General features: G+C 34.4%; 2 protein-coding genes across 2 annotated transcripts; one reads left to right on the top strand and one right to left on the bottom strand.

Annotated features, from left to right (window-relative positions):
* Positions 1-1131: 1131 nt before the first annotated feature.
* On the top strand, positions 1132-5817 carry LOC114738646 (cysteine-rich receptor-like protein kinase 2). Its single transcript, XM_028926709.1, has 8 exons — positions 1132-1583; positions 2885-3291; positions 3492-3614; positions 3754-3881; positions 4057-4270; positions 4532-4763; positions 5245-5401; positions 5587-5817. The coding sequence occupies exons 1-8, from the start codon at positions 1132-1134 to the stop codon at positions 5815-5817; spliced, it is 1944 nt and encodes a 647-aa protein (XP_028782542.1).
* An 8490-nt stretch (positions 5818-14307) lies between these two features.
* Positions 14308-18912, bottom strand: LOC114738645 (cysteine-rich receptor-like protein kinase 2). Its single transcript, XM_028926708.1, has 8 exons — positions 18416-18912; positions 16538-16935; positions 16314-16439; positions 16051-16178; positions 15432-15645; positions 15086-15317; positions 14793-14943; positions 14308-14663 (listed from the first exon to the last, which is right to left on the bottom strand). The coding sequence occupies exons 1-8, from the start codon at positions 18817-18819 to the stop codon at positions 14349-14351; spliced, it is 1968 nt and encodes a 655-aa protein (XP_028782541.1). The 5' UTR covers positions 18820-18912; the 3' UTR covers positions 14308-14348.
* Between the last annotated feature and the right edge of the window lie 679 nt (positions 18913-19591).

Here is a 19591-nt window from a genome sequence, read left to right as displayed (position 1 = left end):
TTTTAACAGCGACTTTTTGTCGCCGTCAAGCTGTTGCCGTAGGCAGTTACGTAGTTGTATCTCATTCCTGCAAGCTACAACCTTTTAGTTATATGCTTCTGGACACTTCATATTTTTCTCCCTTACCTATGCGAACTTGTCTCTTATTATTATACTACCTCCGGTCCTAATTATAAGAGCCAGTTGACTAATTTGAGAAGATTAAAAAAGTAAATTGAGTTAGTTATTTGTTCTAAATAAGTGTTGTCTTTCCTAAAATATCCTTGCTAATCAAATGTATTGACTAGAACTATCATTGTTAGAAGGGCTATTTTGGAAAAAAATGTATAAATATGATAGACAAAGTGGATTGGGGTTTTATATTTAGGACCAAAATAAAATTCAAATAGAGTCTTATATTAAGAACCGGGAGGTAGTAACTAGTATTGTGAGAAGCTAATTTATCATGACATAACGAATCAAGACTTGAATCTCTACTGAGAGAGATACCTACATTTATGTTCTATTTAGCATGAAGCATTGAAAATGAGGGATACTAATTAGGATTAGGATTGAAAAAATATACTAAAAAATTGTTTAGTATAAGGAATTACTTATTACTTGGAATTAGGCAAACATATATAAGGATTGTGAATATGTAGAGTTTTATTCTATATTATGTAGAAATATATATTTTATAAATTTTATTAAAAATCATGTATCTCAAAACCTTTACTATTATTAGTATTATTTATATATGTATCTATAGCATTATTTTCCCCAGATAATATTATTAATATATATATATAGGAAATTCTATAGAAAGTCATACTGTTCATAAACGCGGTACAAAATTGTTAGCCGACAATCTAATACTTCCCAAGCATTTGAAAACTAAAAACTTTCCTGTATTCTTTCTAATATTTTGTTAAAAAATTTTATATGGTTAGTATATAAGTATATATTCTCATTGATCTATATTGACCAACTTACTCTCCTATATATTACAAAATTGCCTTAAAAAATTATTGGTGATAAATACCATACCTAAAAATTCAAAATTATAATTATAATTATATATATAAGATTATATTTCATTGTTTTACAAAATATTTTGGGCCCCTCTCTTCTGATCTCATCCTAGTTCCGCCAATGCATTCATCTTTCATTCTTCATCGCTTCCGCAAGGTGAGAAAAAACAGCATGCAGCCTCAACTACTGCAACAAAAGCCTCTGTTCTTCTTCTTATTGAGCTTCATAATCTGGTCATGGTGGACTCTTGACGGCGTCGTTTCGGACCCTCAGACGAATCTAGTGCGACTATGGTGTGACCCCCAAGACGGCGACAACGATGGGTCCATCATGAAGGAGATCCTTGACGAAACGTTTGGAGATCTGAGAGCTCAGATCCAAAACCAAAACAAACACTTCGCCAGAGCTCAATCAGTGAAGGCTAACATCCCCGTTTATGGCCTTTTTCAGTGCAGAAACTACCTCTCCCTCGCCGATTGCCTCGCTTGCTTTGACGTCGCCGCCGTAAACATCCACAACTGCTCCGCCAGGGCATACGCTGCCCGTCTTGTCTACGACGGCTGCTTCCTCAGGTACAACTAGCTAGTTCCCCAACCTCAAGTTGGACTTTTTCTTTCTCTCTCTTTTTTTTTTTTTGGGGGGGGTGTTTGGGAATAAATACTGTGAGTTGTGACATTACTATGGTTGCGCTGCCTGCGTTAAAAGTTAGAGCAGCAGAGAGTAGAGAGTAGAGACAAAGGGGAAAACAAGAAACTAGGTAATTTCTTTGTGATGCATATATGATGCTATAATTGCAATAGATACAATGATATAAAATGAAAATAATAATAATTTCAAGTACTACCTCCAGTTCCAAAAGCTAAATAAATAAAGGTTGAATTTGATTATAAATATAAAATTTAATCTAATTTATTTTTATATTTATTATTTTTTGCTAAACTAATTTACAGAACTTATAGATTGATATATAATTTAATGCCGTAAAAATATTTTAGGGAAGATTACCTCACATTTGTTATAATTAACTAATCCATTAGACTTTTTTTAACCAACTCAAATTAATTAAGTATTTTTTATATTAAAGAGACCGAAGGGAGTATTATAATTTTAATGATGAAGTAACATTTCTTTTGTGACTAAACTTACGTTGTATGATCATTAAACGTAGAAATCTAAGTCAAATATTTTTTTTGCTATAAAATTTCTCTAAAATACATAAATATTTTGAAAAAAATTATTTATATTGTTCTTCTCAAAGAAACAAATCCATTTCAATTTATAATAAACTTCAGGAGGGATGAAGCCTTGGCACTTTCAGAATATAACATGAACTTTCAGATTATTTTTGTCCGTACTTATAGGGAAGGCAATTTTGTAGCTTATGTTTTTAGCTAATCGTAGTCTAACCTGTGATAATGAATTGTACAGGTTTGAGGCACCACTAGTGAGACTTAGTGGCTGTTTTTTGCCCACGTTTTGTTTTGTTAATGAACATATGTTTACAGGGTGTTTTGCCTTGTTTCTTGCCCAAACAAAAAAAGTTCTTTAAAGCCGTAGGGCGCAAGTAAATTTCAAGAAACCACTTTTTACATTTACTTTTAATGAAAAACTGGTAATAATTATATGACACTTAAAGAGAAAAAGAAAATTGGCGAGGGAATTTTACTCCGTTGCTTATTTACTGTTTTTTTAAGTGTCTAATTTAAAAAATGAATTATATTTTAGACAAACGTATAAATTATAAAAAGCACCCACCCTATCCCAAAACCACAAGTTAAATAGGATCTGAGGGTGTAGAAATGAGATGGTCAAACTAATTTACATCTTTTAGAGACTTACTCATTTGTTACTTTGATGTGTGTTTAAAATGAAGGTATGAGAACAGTCAAAGCTTCGACTGGGCCACCGATAGTTGGAGCAACGTAGTATGTGGGAATCAGACAATAAAAGATTCTCCGGCTCTTTCTTCAACTGTGCAACAAGTGCTAAGGAATCTAGGCAAAGCAACCCCAAGAATCCCTGGTTCCTATGTGGCCACTAAGACGCCTGTCCCTAACAGTAATGATCTGAATATTTATGGCTTGGCTCAATGTGTTGACACTGTCCCACAAAAGGGGTGCCAGACTTGTATTAACATTGCTTTAAGACACTTTCAGAATTGCCTCGCCAACACAGATGCTAAGACTTACGATATTGGCTGTTTCGTGAGATACTCCACCACTGCCTTCTTTGCTCTTAATCAAACCGTTGATATCAACCCCTTCTTGAAACAAGAACAAGGTAAAGTTACAATCTTCAAATGCATAATTATTGTATATATACACATTTGCTTTTACAGATGAAATTTTAATTAAGTCCCAGGCCAGCATATGAATATATATGTATATATTTACATATATGATTATAGGGAGTTATTTGCATAAACTTCAAATGCATCGTTGTACGTTGGAGCTTGATTAGAAAAGTTTCCCGCCCTGCAGGTTCAAGCAATAAGGGGGCCATCATTGGCATTGTTATTGGATGTTTAGTGCTTTTCTTTATCTTCCTTATTGCATTATTTGCGTGGATTAGATCACGAAAAACCCAAAAGAGAGTTCCCAGAGGTAAACAAGGTCTCCAATTTGATTTTTCTCAGCATAAAAAGTCAAGGGATTTCACCTTTATGAAAGGGGAAATCTCTGGCTTTTTTTTAATCAAAAAATAATGATGAGAAGTTGAATTGATTAATGTCGTGTTTAATAGGAGATATCACTGGAATTAGCATGTTGAAAGCCGCGGTTAATTACAATTATGGGGATTTGAGGTCTGCAACAAAAAATTTCAGCATTGAAAATAAACTTGGAGAAGGCGGATTTGGTGCAGTATATAAGGTAACTATACATTTTGATTTTCATCAATATTTTGATATAGATCATGTTCCAAAAGCGTACAAGCATGTCTCTTCTAATTGAGTTTTACCTAGTGTTGTAAAAGATTACCTTTTTTTAAAATAAAGGAGAAAGGTATAGAACCTCTAATTTGACGCCTCTTAATCATCATGAATAGGGTACCTTGAAGAATGGAAAAATAGTTGCGGTGAAGAAATTAACTTCACGACAATCCAAGAGGGTAGAAGAAGAATTTGAGAGCGAAGTGAAACTTATACGTAACGTTCATCATCGGAATCTTGTCCGGCTTCTTGGATGTTGCAGTAAAGGCAATGAGAGAATTCTGGTTTATGAATACATGGAAAAGACCAGTCTTGACAGATTCTTATTTGGTATCTCCTATTAACCAACAAAGCTTGTATGGTTGCTCATGCAATTGCTATTATATTTCTTAATAATATCATGGCATATAGGATATTTTCAAATTAACAACGCAACAAATCATCATTGACTCGTCTATTAACAAAAATGGATTCATGTGCCGCGACTTTATTCAAGAACTTAATCAATACGTTGTGTGTGTAAATTTCCTATTGAAACATTTTGTGAATAGATCGTTCTGATGTTTCACCTTTTCCTTCTTTCTCTGCTAGGAAAAAATAAAGGTTCTCTTGATTGGAAGCAACGATATAATATAGTTTTAGGAACAGCAAGAGGTTTGGTTTATTTACACGAGGAGTTTCATGTTCGTATTATACATAGAGACATAAAGACTAACAATATCCTCTTGGATAATGATTTACAACCTAAAATCGCTGATTTTGGCTTAGCAAGACTCTTACCTGAGGACAAGACTCATCTTAACACAAGATTTGCAGGAACATTGTAAGTTGAAATAACTTCATTTATGTGATTTTCTTAAGTTCTGTTGAAGTTCTGGACTCTTCAAGGAAATGATATATATATTATTATTATATTAATTCGTTATTGAATTATAAAATCAAGGGAAAGGAACCAAATTTTTGAACCCATTTCTTATATCCTAAGTTCTTTTATACATGATTCCCCAACCGCAATGATACATTTACCCGCAACCTCAGAAATGTAATATAGTAGAGGAAAACTTACAATTACCCACTATGTTGAAGAAGATTAGTAAACCAGAGGGAGATAACTGTAGTAGTTATTGCTTCTTCTTTTTTTCTTTAATTTGTAGCAATGTGCACTGTGTCTGCATTCATGTCTATTTTAGATTTTGCTGGTTCTTTTTTCATACACATTTTCTTTGTTCCAAATAGTTGCGTTTGTATTTTTTGATGAGTCATTGTTATGATCTTTTAGCTAAAAAGTATTATGTAATTTTCAGAGGATATACAGCCCCTGAATATGCAATTCATGGACAGCTATCAGAAAAAGTTGATGTATATAGTTATGGTGTTATAATCCTAGAAATTGTTAGTGGTAAAAGAAACAATGAATTAAATGCCGATGGTGCTGATGAAGGCGGATTCCTCCTTCAAAAAGTAAGTTCTCATGATTGTTCAAAGCAGCTTTTTTTTTTTTTGAGAAAATTATAAGTAGGACTCTTTTTACAACTCATGTTAACTCTTCTAAGAAAAGTCTTTCCTTTTTTATTAGTTCATTATATCATGGTAATACATGTTCTCTATTTCTTGATCTTTTTCACTTTTATTATCTCATTTGGCAGGCTTGGAACTTGTATAAGAGAGGCATACATTTAGAATTGGTGGATGAGACCTTAGAACCTAATGATTATGATGCAGAAGAAGTGAAGAAAATAATAGAGATTGGTTTACTTTGCACACAAGCATCTGTAGGAATGAGGCCAAAGATGTCTGAAGTAGTTGCATTGCTCCAACAAAATGATTTATCAGAGGATATGAGACCTACTATGCCTATTTTGATTGAAATTGGTTAAAGGTTCATGGAAGACACTTGGATTTTAACCTCTGGTACCTTCTCTACATATGAAGGTGTGGCTTCAAGTTTTGAACTCAAAAAAAAAAAAAGAAAAAAAAAAAACTCACAAGCATCTGTAGAAATAAGGCCAAAGATGTCTCGAAATGATTGTCCTTAATTCATTCCATTCTTGTGCGTAACTATATATCAAACTTGTATAAGTGTATGTGTATTGATAATTACATATACAATTTGATAGGCATGCATGTATACTTATAAAACCAATTATATTATATGTCTTGTGTATATGATTTCACTTGATATAAATTAATTGTTGAACAATTGGTTAGCCAACCAGAAATTTTCTCTAATCTTCCCGTGGTAAGATATGAACTCTGATATTTGAGGCTCCTGCTGTGAAGCTCAACATTAACATATAAGAATTCCAACCAAAAAAAAAAATTAACATATAAGAATGCTTCTATCTTGAAAAGTTGTTGGAGAATTTTGAGATTTTAATGAACTACGATATAACGAAAAGATAATGATAGTAATGTTATTCTAAGACCCAGTATCTGGGCAACATATAAAATACAACATGGTAAAATATATGTGGGATATAATGCTTTTAAGCTATGATATGCTACATCCGTTACTTAATATATAAAGAAGATAAGTAATTTGCAAATATTAAAAAAATTAGTTAAGTTATTTATTGGCAATAAATTGATGTTATTTTTTCTAAAATATCCTTATTAATTATCAGTATTAGAACTAATGCAACACCTCACTTTTATATACTAATAGGATCATTTTAACGTCTGTGAATCACTAACGCCAGGTTTCTGTCCTGGGAAAAGACAGGGATTTTTTTTTTCTTTAACATTAGAATCCGTTGATCAAATATTTCAAACCTTCAAATAACTGATTAGTGATCCAATATCAACCCTGCTTTCAACTCAATCTATTATCACCTAAAATAATTTCATACTATACAATCTTATAATATTATATTAAAAATAAAGCAACGCTCTTGGTTGACAGCATATACGTGCACCTGGCAATGCTCACTTCCTTCTTCTAGAGGATACAAAATAATATTTCCATAGAGTAAGTAAAGTTACTTGCCCATATAATTTGCTATACAATTTACAGAATTATAACAGGTATCTCTGCTCTTCAACCAGCCACCTTCTTCTTAAACAACCTCCTTGTTCTTCGGGCTACTAGCTTTCACTGTTCATCATAAATTGGGGGGGAGATTCCGAAGAATCCCCGTAGTAGTAATTTCCATCAAACAAATGTGTAGATCACATAAAACATGCAAAACAAGCCAAAGTGGAACATAACCTTGCAAGCTAATACAATTAAGCATTTATGCGCAATGACAGATAGAAAAGCTGAATAAATAATGCACAAATACCTGGCGATCACTGTCCCATGTCTATTAGACAGGCTGAATAAATAATGCGCTAATAATTGGCAATCACTGCCGCACATATAATTGGCAATCACTGCCGCGCAAATAATTGGCAATCACTGCCGCGCAAATAACTGGCAATCACTGCCGCGCATATAATTGGCAATCACTGCCGCGCAAATAATTGGCAATCACTGCCGCACATATAATTGGCAATCACTGCCCCATGTTTATCAGCTGCACGTGGTCACGGTTAAAAATCCATGCAAGGAATTAAGGATTACATGTTCTCATGCTTTAGAAAAGTAATATGGCACAAACAGACATGCAGCAATCATACACAAGTGTAAGGGAGGAAAGAACTACTACCTGAACCTTCTGCTTCAAAATCAAACCTTACTTGTTTCCTTTCTCTTAGCTTCTTCGGTAGGCTTTTGCAGATATCAAAACCTGGATTGTTTGATCAGTTTGCATGCGCTGGATACCACCTCCGGTCACTTTTCCAGCTCCGTCGACTCTGTTTCCCCGTGCTCTCCCTCTCTCGCTCTCGTCTCAGTCTCTCTTTTCTCTGAACACACCGTAGGCAATGAGCATATAACGTGGTGATCAGCTGACACATAGAGGAATGAATTTAGACGCGTGGAAACCAGCTGTGCAACGGAGAACAATTCAGACGTCTTGAGGAGGAGGCAGCACGTATACTACATGATTGCTGAGTCATTTTGCCCTCCTAAATAATTATTCTTCCAATCCTATCCCTTCTCCTATTTTCTGAAATATAAGATATATCCAGAAATTAAACCAAAATATCATAAATGGATTTTTCTTATCCATTAGCTTCTTTGACCCATAAATAATTTTCCTAAGAATTTCAGATCAAAAGTCCACTCCTGACTATTTTTCTGAAATTTTCCAAAATATTTCTAAACCTTGAAAAAATCAATATTCCATAATTTTCCCCAATTGTGATTGAGCTATTAAATAATTTTAATGAACTTTCCCTTTTCTACTCATCCTGAGTCAGAAAATTCGGGATGTTACAATTCTCCCCTCGTAAATAAAATTTCGTCCTCGAAATTTGGATAATTACTTTGAGGCATAAAGTCTGGATATTGCTTTTGCATTTCTTCTTCTACCTCCCATGTAGCTTCGTGTGGTTACAATCATTTCCAAACCACTTCCACAAATGGAATATTTTTATTTCTCAATCTTCTTTCATGTCTATCAATGATTCGTTCGGGTTACACGTCATAGGTCAGATCATCTTGTAGATCAACTTCTTCATATTCAATGACATTCTCTTAGTCTAGTTAATACTTTTTCAGTTGTGACACGTGAAAAACATTATATAACTTACTCAACTATGGAGGTATAGCTATCTGATACACCACTGGGCCTACTTTTGCAAGAATTTCAAATAGTCCTATGTAACTCGAATTTAATTTCCTCATTTTCTTTGATTTTCCTATGCCCATAGTCAGTACTACTTTCAAGGAAACATAATCTTCCATCTCAAATTCCAACAATCTTCTTTTATCAGTATAACTCTTCTGATCTTTATAGATTGACTTATGTATGTAGTTGGGGATACATTGAGGAAACATGGTCTCCCACCTTCAACGTTAACTGCCTTCTTTGCTAACTATGTAATTTTCTTAGTGCTCTAACTCATGTCATGATAGATCGCATCAACAATACTGAATATCTGACATCAACTAAGACTTGTTAATGGCATCCATCATTCTGAATACCTAAATATCAACCAAGGTATATCAATTGCATCAATGATTCTAAGTATTCGGCATCAATCAAAACATGTTAATGGTATCAACCATTTTGAAAATCTTACTATGTTATTTTCTACCTTACCTTTGGCATTATCTCTTAGTACTCAATCTATTATTATAATATTTGGGGACTTTTTCTGTCCCTCATACTTTCTTATTCCAAACTTAGCTTGCCTAAATGCATTCTACTTAGGACTTGCAGCTCAACAATTTGTTAACTCTTACTTTTCTTTGTTGACCAATTAGGATTGAGCTCGGTCTATTTAGCAACTTGGCTATCTGAAGAAAAATCAAGGATACTCTCTCTGTAATGGTTAACCAGACTCAAGAAATTCTTTATTCTAAACTCATCTAAGGTCATTGTCTTCCCAGAGAAAACTGCTTTATTTTGGGCATCAGTAACTCTCCTCTGGGTCTTCTACAACCATGAGATCTAACTGTGATCTCGAGATCTAACTGCGATCTCACTAGGCCCATTTCTTGGATCTAACTGTGATCCCTTTCTGGGAATTCCAATACCAAAGAATGAAGTTATAGAATAACTTTATCTCTATGAAATCTGGCAACCATACTGATAATTCTCCAAAACTGATCTTAGATACCCACATTGCTTTCTTAGACCTTACTCATTCCTTTTGGCAACTCCAATATTATCTCCTTACACTTCTCATTTAACTTCATTATCTTATTCTCAACTTTCTCAAGCTTTATATCAATTCGTCCACCATGTCGGGCTAGCTCTTTGAGCTATTTATTCATCCTTATGACCATTAGAGTCAACATTATGCTTAGGCCACATACTATACTTGCCCTACCTTAGTATAGAGTCTTACCACTTCTAATAACTTTAGATGGCACAGGGAGAGAACTCATGATACTGCCTTATCTCTTTTAAGGCTGCCTTAACTGTTCAAAGGCTTAGGTCGCCACTTTGCCTTTATGATAAAGAATAGACTTATATCCCTATTTGGCTTTCTTATCTCTTGCCATTACTCTCTGGTAGGGGAGTCTCTTAACTTTGACTCAACCTCAGGGAAAGTCTCTTTACTCTGCGTTAGTGGCTACCTATACTTTCTTATGAAAACATATCATTACCTCTCAACCTGACTCATCTAAGTACTGTAGAAGTGGCATCCATCTTGCAATTAAAGCAATAATACTCATTAAAGTGTTTGGCATGAAATTCATCTAGTTGTAATGTCAATTTGTTTGGCAGTCAACTATTTGGTAGCATAAGAGAATTTTTCTTGAATCTTTCTTAGTATCCTGCTAGATGCAAGGAATATCTAATCCCATCATTACTCTTGGCCCCTTTTTTTTTTTTTTGCTTTCATTAATATAAGGTCAACTCCGTATTACCTTACCTCAGCTGCTTTTCTCTTCCTCTCAGAGGACCAGTTCCCACTATCTTGGGAAACATTCAGTGGCCAAAACCTTTCTCATATTAAGTTTAGCAGTCAGCTATTTTTAGGTTCCTCTGAAAACTCTTACTGCGTACCATAACTCTTTAACTAAACTGCCAATACTAGATCTCGACAGTAAAAATTATATCTTTAACTTCATTAATGACCTGAGTACTTTATTCGTGTACCTTAGAAATATCATAGGCATACTATTTAGTCCCAACTTTTCTGAGTATTTGAATATCATTCAAATATATTCCTGTTGAGCAGGCACTATAGTTAGGCATCTGACTATACCTTTGCCTTTACTCATCTTGTCCCTTAGTAGCATTTATAATAATAGTATTGGAATCAAAAGATATATCTTCCTACTCTCTGACTAATTTGCACCATAATTTGATCTTCTCAATATATGTAAATAATTTGAATTTTACTTCTTCAAAACTTCAACTCTTACATACCTTTGAAATCTGCTGTTTTATTTGATCTTGTTTCCTTAATGACTCCACTTGTATTGGCAAAGCAGATTAGATGTTGAACTAAATATGGTCGAAAACATAAGCTATTGTTGCTGCTGCCCCTTTCCTTTCGTCTATATATATATATATTTCATTTTCTTTCTTGTCTTTCTTATGATTCTGTTAATCTCTTCTATCATTCGCCATTCATTATTAAGACAGTTTAGAACCTATTGCATAAGGTTCACAGGGAATCTTTCTTCCTTCTCATGTACTCCTATTTGTTTACTTCTAGCTGGTATGGAACATCCTACCACTATTCAAAAGAATAGTTCCTAAGAATAGAAATTTAACGTGTTGACATTCAAAAGACAAGCAGCTAATAATTTTAATCACATTCTATTATATTCAAGCCTCTCAATTTCCAACTCCTTTGCATCATTGATCATTCGATGGCTACTAAAATTTCCTTATTTACCTTTTAGAACCTCAACAAACCTCAAACAACAAGTTTCAATCAATTTCAACTACTCTTTCACTAACTTGCTATTAACAAGCATCCATCATCAAAATAACACTGTTTCATTGACTATAACCATTTAAACATTTTCACTGAATAGCCCTTACAGTTATGCATCAAGCTTATCATTAGCTCTCTTATTCTAATTTATTAAAAATCCTCTAGCTTCGTACCCAATTCTCATAATCATGTATACTAGATTCACGAGTCCAGACTATCTCTTGGGCTCCAATATTGGTTTATGACAACATATCTAAGAGATTCTCTATTCATAATGAGTTTCTCAGGTCTTCATCCCTTTCAGTTTATTGTCTCATAGTACTTTCTCTTATCTATTCAGGAATCTAAGCTAGCTTATAGCTATTGTATATTCTCTTGTCTCATGACACTTCTCAAATCATAATGCCAAACATCTAGTTCATCCTCAATTGAACTTAACATGAGGAACATCAATGAACATCATCTAAAGTACAAACCTCAACACACCTCAGCTTAATATTTTATTCAGATCACATTTATATAATTCCTATCTCATTAAATCTACGCTTAGCCCGAACTACGCTTTATAAGTTTACTCAAAACCCTTGATTCATTAGGGACTTGAACTTCATATCTTAGTATGCCTTAGTTCTTCTCTAAGAATTATAACAAGTCTAACATATCCAAGTTTAACCATTTATAGTGGTAGACTCGTAACACAAACATAAGCAGAGCGTTCTACCCAAAGCCAGAATCTCTGCTCTGATACCATAAATGCAACACCTCACTTTTATATACTAATAGGATCATTTTAACGTTTGTGAATCACTAACGCCAGGTTTCTGTCCTGGGAAAAGACAGGGATTTTTTTTTTCTTTAACATTAGAATCCGTTGATCAAATATTTCAAACCTTCAAATAACTGATTAGTGATCCAATATCAACCCTGCTTTCAACTCAATCTATTATCACCTAAAATAATTTCATACTATACAATCTTATAATATTATATTAAAATAAAGCAACGCTCTTGGTTGACAGCATATACGTGCACCTGGCAATGCTCACTTCCTTCTTCTAGAGGATACAAAATAATATTTCCATAGAGTAAGTAAAGTTACTTGCCCATATAATTTGCTATACAATTTACAGAATTATAACAGGTATCTCTGCTCTTCAACCAGCCACCTTCTTCTTAAACAACCTCCTTGTTCTTCGGGCTACTAGCTTTCACTGTTCATCATAAATTGGGGGGGGAGATTCCGAAGAATCCCCGTAGTAGTAATTTCCATCAAACAAATGTGTAGATCACATAAAACATGCAAAACAAGCCAAAGTGGAACATAACCTTGCAAGCTAATACAATTAAGCATTTATGCGCAATGACAGATAGAAAAGCTGAATAAATAATGCACAAATACCTGGCGATCACTGTCCCATGTCTATTAGACAGGCTGAATAAATAATGCGCTAATAATTGGCAATCACTGCCGCGCATATAATTGGCAATCACTGCCGCGCAAATAACTGGCAATCACTGCCGCGCAAATAACTGGCAATCACTGCCGCGCATATAATTGGCAATCACTGCCGCGCAAATAATTGGCAATCACTGCCGCGCATATAATTGGCAATCACTGCCCCATGTTTATCAGCTGCACGTGGTCACGGTTAAAAATCCATGCAAGGAATTAAGGATTACATGTTCTCATGCTTTAGAAAAGTAATATGGCACAAACAGACATGCAGCAATCATACACAAGTGTAAGGGAGGAAAGAACTACTACCTGAACCTTCTGCTTCAAAATCAAACCTTACTTGTTTCCTTTCTCTTAGCTTCTTCGGTAGGCTTTTGCAGATATCAAAACCTGGATTGTTTGATCAGTTTGCATGCGCTGGATACCACCTCCGGTCACTTTTCCAGCTCCGTCGACTCTGTTTCCCCGTGCTCTCCCTCTCTCGCTCTCGTCTCAGTCTCTCTTTTCTCTGAACACACCGTAGGCAATGAGCATATAACGTGGTGATCAGCTGACACATAGAGGAATGAATTTAGACGCGTGGAAACCAGCTGTGCAACGGAGAAACAATTCAGACGTCTTGAGGAGGAGGCAGCACGTATACTACATGATTGCTGAGTCATTTTGCCCTCCTAAATAATTATTCTTCCAATCCTATCCCTTCTCCTATTTTTCTGAAATATAAGATATATCCAGAAATTAAACCAAAATATCATAAATGGATTTTCTTATCCATTAGCTTCTTTGACCCATAAATAATTTTCCTAAGAATTTCAGATCAAAAGTCCACTCCTGACTATTTTTCTGAAATTTTCCAAAATATTTCTAAACCTTGAAAAAATCAATATTCCATAATTTTCCCCAATTGTGATTGAGCTATTAAATAATTTTAATGAACTTTCCCTTTTCTACTCATCCTGAGTCAGAAAATTCGGGATGTTACAACTAACCTTAGTAGAAATTTCCTAACATGTTGTAATCGTCATAAGAATTACTTGGAGACAGAATGGATAAATATTGGAGACAAAATAAATTGAAGTCTTATACTTAAGACTAAATTGAATATTCAACTAGCTCTTATATTATAAGCCGAAGGTAGGTAGTATATTCATATAAACCTGTTCATATTGACTAGTGAGTGTTAGGTAGAATAATCTTCAGGAACGGCCGGTAGTTAATGAAGATATTATCTGCCTAGCTGCATCATATCAAGAAGTGTTGAAGCAAAAGCTAACATGTAGATATTCAATGTAGATAAGATTACCAATTTGAGTACACATAATTCAAAGGCACTGATTTATCTTACACCATAGGCCAAGTGGCCATCATTGCATACAAACATTGCTAACTGCAAAGTTGACGTTTCATTGTAATCAAATCTTGAGTAATGGAATGAAGAAGAAGAAGAAGAAGAACAATTTATTTACTTTTCCGTTGCTAATTGTATGATCATGCGTGTGAAGCAAATCACCTTCCTGATAAAATGGAAGTAGAGAGAACAGCATTTGATGAAGACGAACTGTGAGTGACAGAAGTGTCTCTTTTGGGCCAAGAAGTAGGATCAACATAGACAGGCATAGTTGGCTGGTTGTGCTCCATTAAGCTCTTTCTTTTCAGCATTCTAACAACTTCAGACATTCTTGGCCTTGCTGCAGGAGATGCTTGCGTGCAAAGTAGCCCAATTTCTATTATTTTCTTTACTTCTTCCGCATCATACTCGTTTGGGTCTAAGGTTTTGTCCACAAATGCTATATGCATTCCTCTCTCATAAAGTTTCCAAGCCTGGGATCAAAGTGATCATATATATAATGAAAAAACGGGTTAATTGTCTGAACACTAAATCCAGCACTTGAAATTTGTTCAATGAAATGCAATCCATTGTCATGTTTTTACTACTAGGAATTTACTTACTCTTTGGAGGAGGTATTCACTTTCATCATCAACCTTCAATGCACTACTTTTTTGTCCACTTATGATTTCTAGGATTACAACACCATAGCTATAAGTATCAACCTTTTCTGATAATTGTCCATGCATTGCATACTCAGGTGCCACATATCCCCTGAAAAAAACATATCACTGATTGCATAATGAAAAGTATGTAAAGGTGTGATAGCAATGTTCCATTCTATCATCAACGCATGATTTCTTCTAATAATAATAAAAGTAAATAAATAGGATAATTTGTATGTGCATTCACTTACATTGTTCCAACAAAATTTGTATTAAGATGAGATTGGTCTCTTGGAAGAAGCCTTGCTAGTCCAAAATCAGCAATTTTAGGTTGAAAATCATCATCCAATAGGATGTTGCTAGCTTTTATATCTCTATGTATAACACAAACATGGAATTCCTCATGTAAATATGCCAAACCTCTTGCAGTGCCAAAAATTATCGCATAACGTTGCATCCAACTCAGAGACCCTTTATTCTCACCTATTTTCATCACTTCACAGTGTAAGAAATAAGGATAAAGGAAGAATAGAAGAATTAAAGCTGATTCTCAAAACAATATAAGATATTCATTTAACAGATTGATTTTGTCTGTACCAAATAAGAATTGGCCAACATTGTTGTTTTTCATGTACTCGTAAACAAGAAGTCTCTCTTGGCCTTTATTGCAACATCCCAAAAGTCGAACAATATTTCGATGATGAATATTACTTATCAACTTCACTTCACTCTCAAAATCTTTCTCCATCTGTTCGGATTGGCTTAAATCCAATTTCTTGATAGCAACTACCTTTCCATTTTTCAAAGTACCCTGTTCAACAAAGACATTATACTTAAGACTAAAGAACATGCTTATAGTTCACCAAAAAGAAAAAGGAAACATGCTTATAGAAAGTTTTATTTATCTTCATTCAGAATGTGCAGATGTTTAACAATAAATTAATTTTGAAATGAACTATAACCTTTTAGTGAAAGATCAACCTTCGCTTTTTTTTTTTTTTTTTATGAGCCCGATTCACATATGAGAGGACAAAAATATTAAAGAACTAATGAAATCTTGGCAGAGTGTGACAAACAATAGCACGCCTATGTGTGTTCACCCGGGAAAAAAAGAAAGAAAAAGAACAACCTCAATGCAACAAGCCCAACAAGTGTCTCCCGATATAAATGACATCAACTGTAATAATTAAAAAAAAAAAAGTTTTATGAGGTCTACCTTGTACAAATCACCAAAGGCTTGTTCTCCTAGTTTATATTTTTCACTGAAATTTTTTGTCGCTGACTTTAGATCTTTATACCTATAATTAACAGGGCCTTTTAACTCAGTTGCTCCCAAAATATCACCTGCAAGGAAAATAAAATTAAAGTAAAAAAATCTCGCGCAGCCAATAACAAATCATATGCAAAGCAATTAATGCAAGGATAATCACATTAAATAATTTCAAATTAAATAATAAAGACCATTTTCGGTTATCTTACCTTTAGGAACCATCTTCGATGACTTTGATCGCATATACAAAGCAAATAATGCTAGTATAATCAAAATAAAACATGTTCCTCCAACGACTCCACCAATAATAACGGCCTTCTTCTTGCTTGAATCTCCTACAAATCACAAGAAAAATGTTGACCCACTTAGTTTTCACCGAAAGCCAATGCAAAATATATATGGAAGCCATTTCAAGTTTACTGTAATAATCCACCTTGTTTCAAGAAGTGATTGATGTTAGTGGTTTGATTGTCAGCAAAGAAGGAAGTGGTGGAATATCTCATGAAGCAGCCGAAATCAAAAGTCTTAGCATTTGAGTTTGGGAGACAAATCTGAAAATTTCTCAAGGCAATGTTCAAGCAATTGTCGCAACCGCTTTGTGTGAGAGTCTCAACACATTGAGCAAAGGCATAAATGTTTGAGCCGTTGCTGTTAGGTACTGTCGTTTTGGTGGCTGCAAAGTAACCTGGGATTCTTGGGGTGGCTATTTCCAGATTCCTCAGAACTTGTTGCACAGTTGAAGCAAGTTCAGTTGAGTTTCTTGTTTCATTCCCGCAATTAATGTTGTTGCCCGCGTCTGTTGACTGGTCAAAGAAGCTACTGCTCTCGTACCTGCGTAAGATGCATGAAAAATCAGGTTTCTAATTAATTTTAGGCAAGGTACTGGAAACTTATTAGTTCAAGAGAGTCGATGGTGTAACCGTAATTAAATTGGAATCAACCCAATTATTAAAATAACATGTACAATTAAAATATAGATAATATGTATAACTTTTTGGCCAAAAAAAAAAGTATAACTCTGTAAATGAGTATTTAAATAGACAAGGCATTAACTCTGAAGAGTGGGGTTTCAAGCTTAGCAAAGAAAAAATATGTATAAAATTCAACCCGTCAACCTATTCAAAACTCTTGACCAGATCAGACTAATTTACTGGTCCAACCGGCCAACCCAAGTTATGTTTTAATACCATAATTTTAGGTAATTTGGATTCTGAAAAAGGTACAATCCTGCTTGCAATCATTAAAGACTTCATCATAACTAGTCATCCAAAATACGCGTGTTGTGCGTGTCACCCATGTATGTGCTCAACTGATATCCTGAATAACTAATTATGCAATTCAAATTCCAGGTACTATTTGACTCGAGCTGCTCTTCTGCATTTCTTTACCTACTCGTAAAACCCAAACATAAAAAATTTCTTAAAGGGATATCAGTCTCTTCTCAACCCAATCACTGTTGAGAGCATTCAAAGTGGGTCATATTTGTCATTTCTCTGATTGGATAGACTTTTTGTGGAGACGAAGGAAGCAAAATAATGTAGTAACTCAACTTCTTGATATAATAGCTAGATACTCCTGGTTTAAAATATAAGCTAAACTTTTTTAAAAAGATTTTTTTTTATAAAATAACATTCATTTTTGTTCAAACATTTAATGAGTTTTTTTCCAATTTTACCCTCATATATTCTTTTTCCTCTTTAATTCATTTATTACATCTTTCACTTATTCTCTTCATTGATAAGGGCATACCACTCTGTTCCTTATTATAAATCACTTGTACCCCAAAAGTTTGTTTTAAAAATATAAGTCACTATAGTATAATTAATGATTTTTTTCAATTTTATCCCTATTAATTTAATAAAAAATTAATTAATTTCTCTTTCCATTTCTCTCTCAACTTTTCATTTCCTATGCAATCCATCCCCTTCTCTCTCAACTTTTAATATTCTTATTAAAAAAAACTGGTTAATTTAATATATTTATTGGTTTGTAGTTTTAGAATACAAGTGACTTATAAAAAGGAACAGAGTGGTATTAGGAAAAACAAATATATCTTACCCATTATTTTAAATTGATTTTAATTAGTTTCTTGATAAACATAATGGATAAAGTTTAACTATATTTTGAATTGGAAGAAGTATTAATTTAAGTAAATTAAGAGAATTTTTTAAGTTAATTATTTATAATAATAAGGTATTGTATAATAATATGTATTAGTTATAACTATTATTTTTATCCTGTCTTGAACAAATAGTGGCAAACTATACAGTCAGATTCAGCGATTTAAGAAAAGTCAAAGTTGGCGCCGTACCTGATGAAGCAGCCGTCGTATGTGATGTGGGCACCATTGGAGGCGGCGGAGCAGTTGTGTCGAATCTTATCGGCGGCGAAGTCAAAGCAAGAGAGACAGTCGGCGATGGAGAGGTAGTTTCTGCACTGGAAAAGGCCATAAGTGGGGTTGTTACCCTCCACTACTTGCTCCGTGGCGAAGTGTTTGCTCTGGTTGCTGATCTGCGTTCTCATGCTTCGAAACGTTGCGTTTAGGTTGTCTTGGAAGATGGACACGTCGCTGACGTTGATTTGGCTGCACCCTATCGTCACCAGAGTCGTCTGAGGGTCTGAAACGACGCCGTCCAGAGTCCACCATGACCAGACTGTGAAGCTCAACAAGAAGAAGAAGAAGAAGAAGGGTTTTTGTCGCAGGTGAGGCAGCATGATGTGTTTCTTACTTTCAGAGAGCGAGAGAGATGAAGGAAGGAATCTAGCTGTCTTCGGTAAGCATGGTGTTTGAAGAACACTGCAACTGAATGTTTTACATGAGGTTTTGAATATATCTCGCGTTGGTGAGGGGTGACTGATAACTCATTATTTTAAATATCTTTAAAAAAATATTTTGAATGATTTCTAGAGAGTTATTAATACATTTTAAAAGATTTCTAAGAATTAATTAAACGATTTGATTTTGAGCATGATTTGGATATCATCTTATAAGTTTCTTAGTTTTTTAAAATAAAATAAAAGTAGTTAAAATAATTTTAAGAGTTAAAATTTTATTATTTTATTTTTGTTTCCTTCTGCTTCAATTTCTGTTAGTTTATTTATTTCTTTTTTTTTTGCTTTGCTTTAAAGTTGTCTTTTTTTTTTTTTTTTGCTCTCTACAGGGCGGGACGCGCCGTTCGGGTGATGGCAAACAGAAAGGAGGACATTTGAAAAGAGGGGAACGCAGCGTTTGGATGAAGGGAGCTGAGGGCTTTGCGAGGAGAAGGGAATCAGGAATTGACAGAGGGATTCATCATTGTCTAAGGGATATTCGGCTGGGTCTTGAAGAAAAAAGGCGGCCGAACTGGTTCGAAAGGAGGGGAAGATTTCATCATCGTCTTAGCCAGAGGGATCTTGTTCTCTGCTTTTAGGGAGCTGCGGAGCTGGTTCTGGTTCGACAAAGAGAGGGAGGCGCCGAACTGGTTGTGGTGAAGGAGGAAGGAAGGCC

This window comes from Neltuma alba, unplaced genomic scaffold (assembly GCF_004799145.2).
Source record: "Neltuma alba isolate B1F8T4 unplaced genomic scaffold, ASM479914v2 tig00013643_pilon, whole genome shotgun sequence".
NCBI lineage: Eukaryota > Viridiplantae > Streptophyta > Magnoliopsida > Fabales > Fabaceae > Neltuma > Neltuma alba.
This window is presented reverse-complemented; position numbering and strand designations above follow the sequence as displayed.

Coding starts and splice junctions, on each gene's coding strand:
- LOC114738646 (XM_028926709.1), top strand. CDS start 1,132: ATGCATTCATCTTTCATTCTTCATCGCTTCCGCAAGGTGAGAAAAAAC. Junction 3,615..3,753: donor CCAAAAGAGAGTTCCCAGAG/GTAAACAAGGTC, acceptor CGTGTTTAATAG/GAGATATCACTGGAATTAGC. Junction 4,271..4,531: donor TCTTGACAGATTCTTATTTG/GTATCTCCTATT, acceptor TTTCTCTGCTAG/GAAAAAATAAAGGTTCTCTT.
- LOC114738645 (XM_028926708.1), bottom strand. CDS start 18,819: ATGCTGCCTCACCTGCGACAAAAACCCTTCTTCTTCTTCTTCTTCTTG. Junction 14,944..15,085: donor ACAAATTTTGTTGGAACAAT/GTAAGTGAATGC, acceptor TGTTTTTTTCAG/GGGATATGTGGCACCTGAGT. Junction 14,664..14,792: donor GTGAATACCTCCTCCAAAGA/GTAAGTAAATTC, acceptor CTTTGATCCCAG/GCTTGGAAACTTTATGAGAG.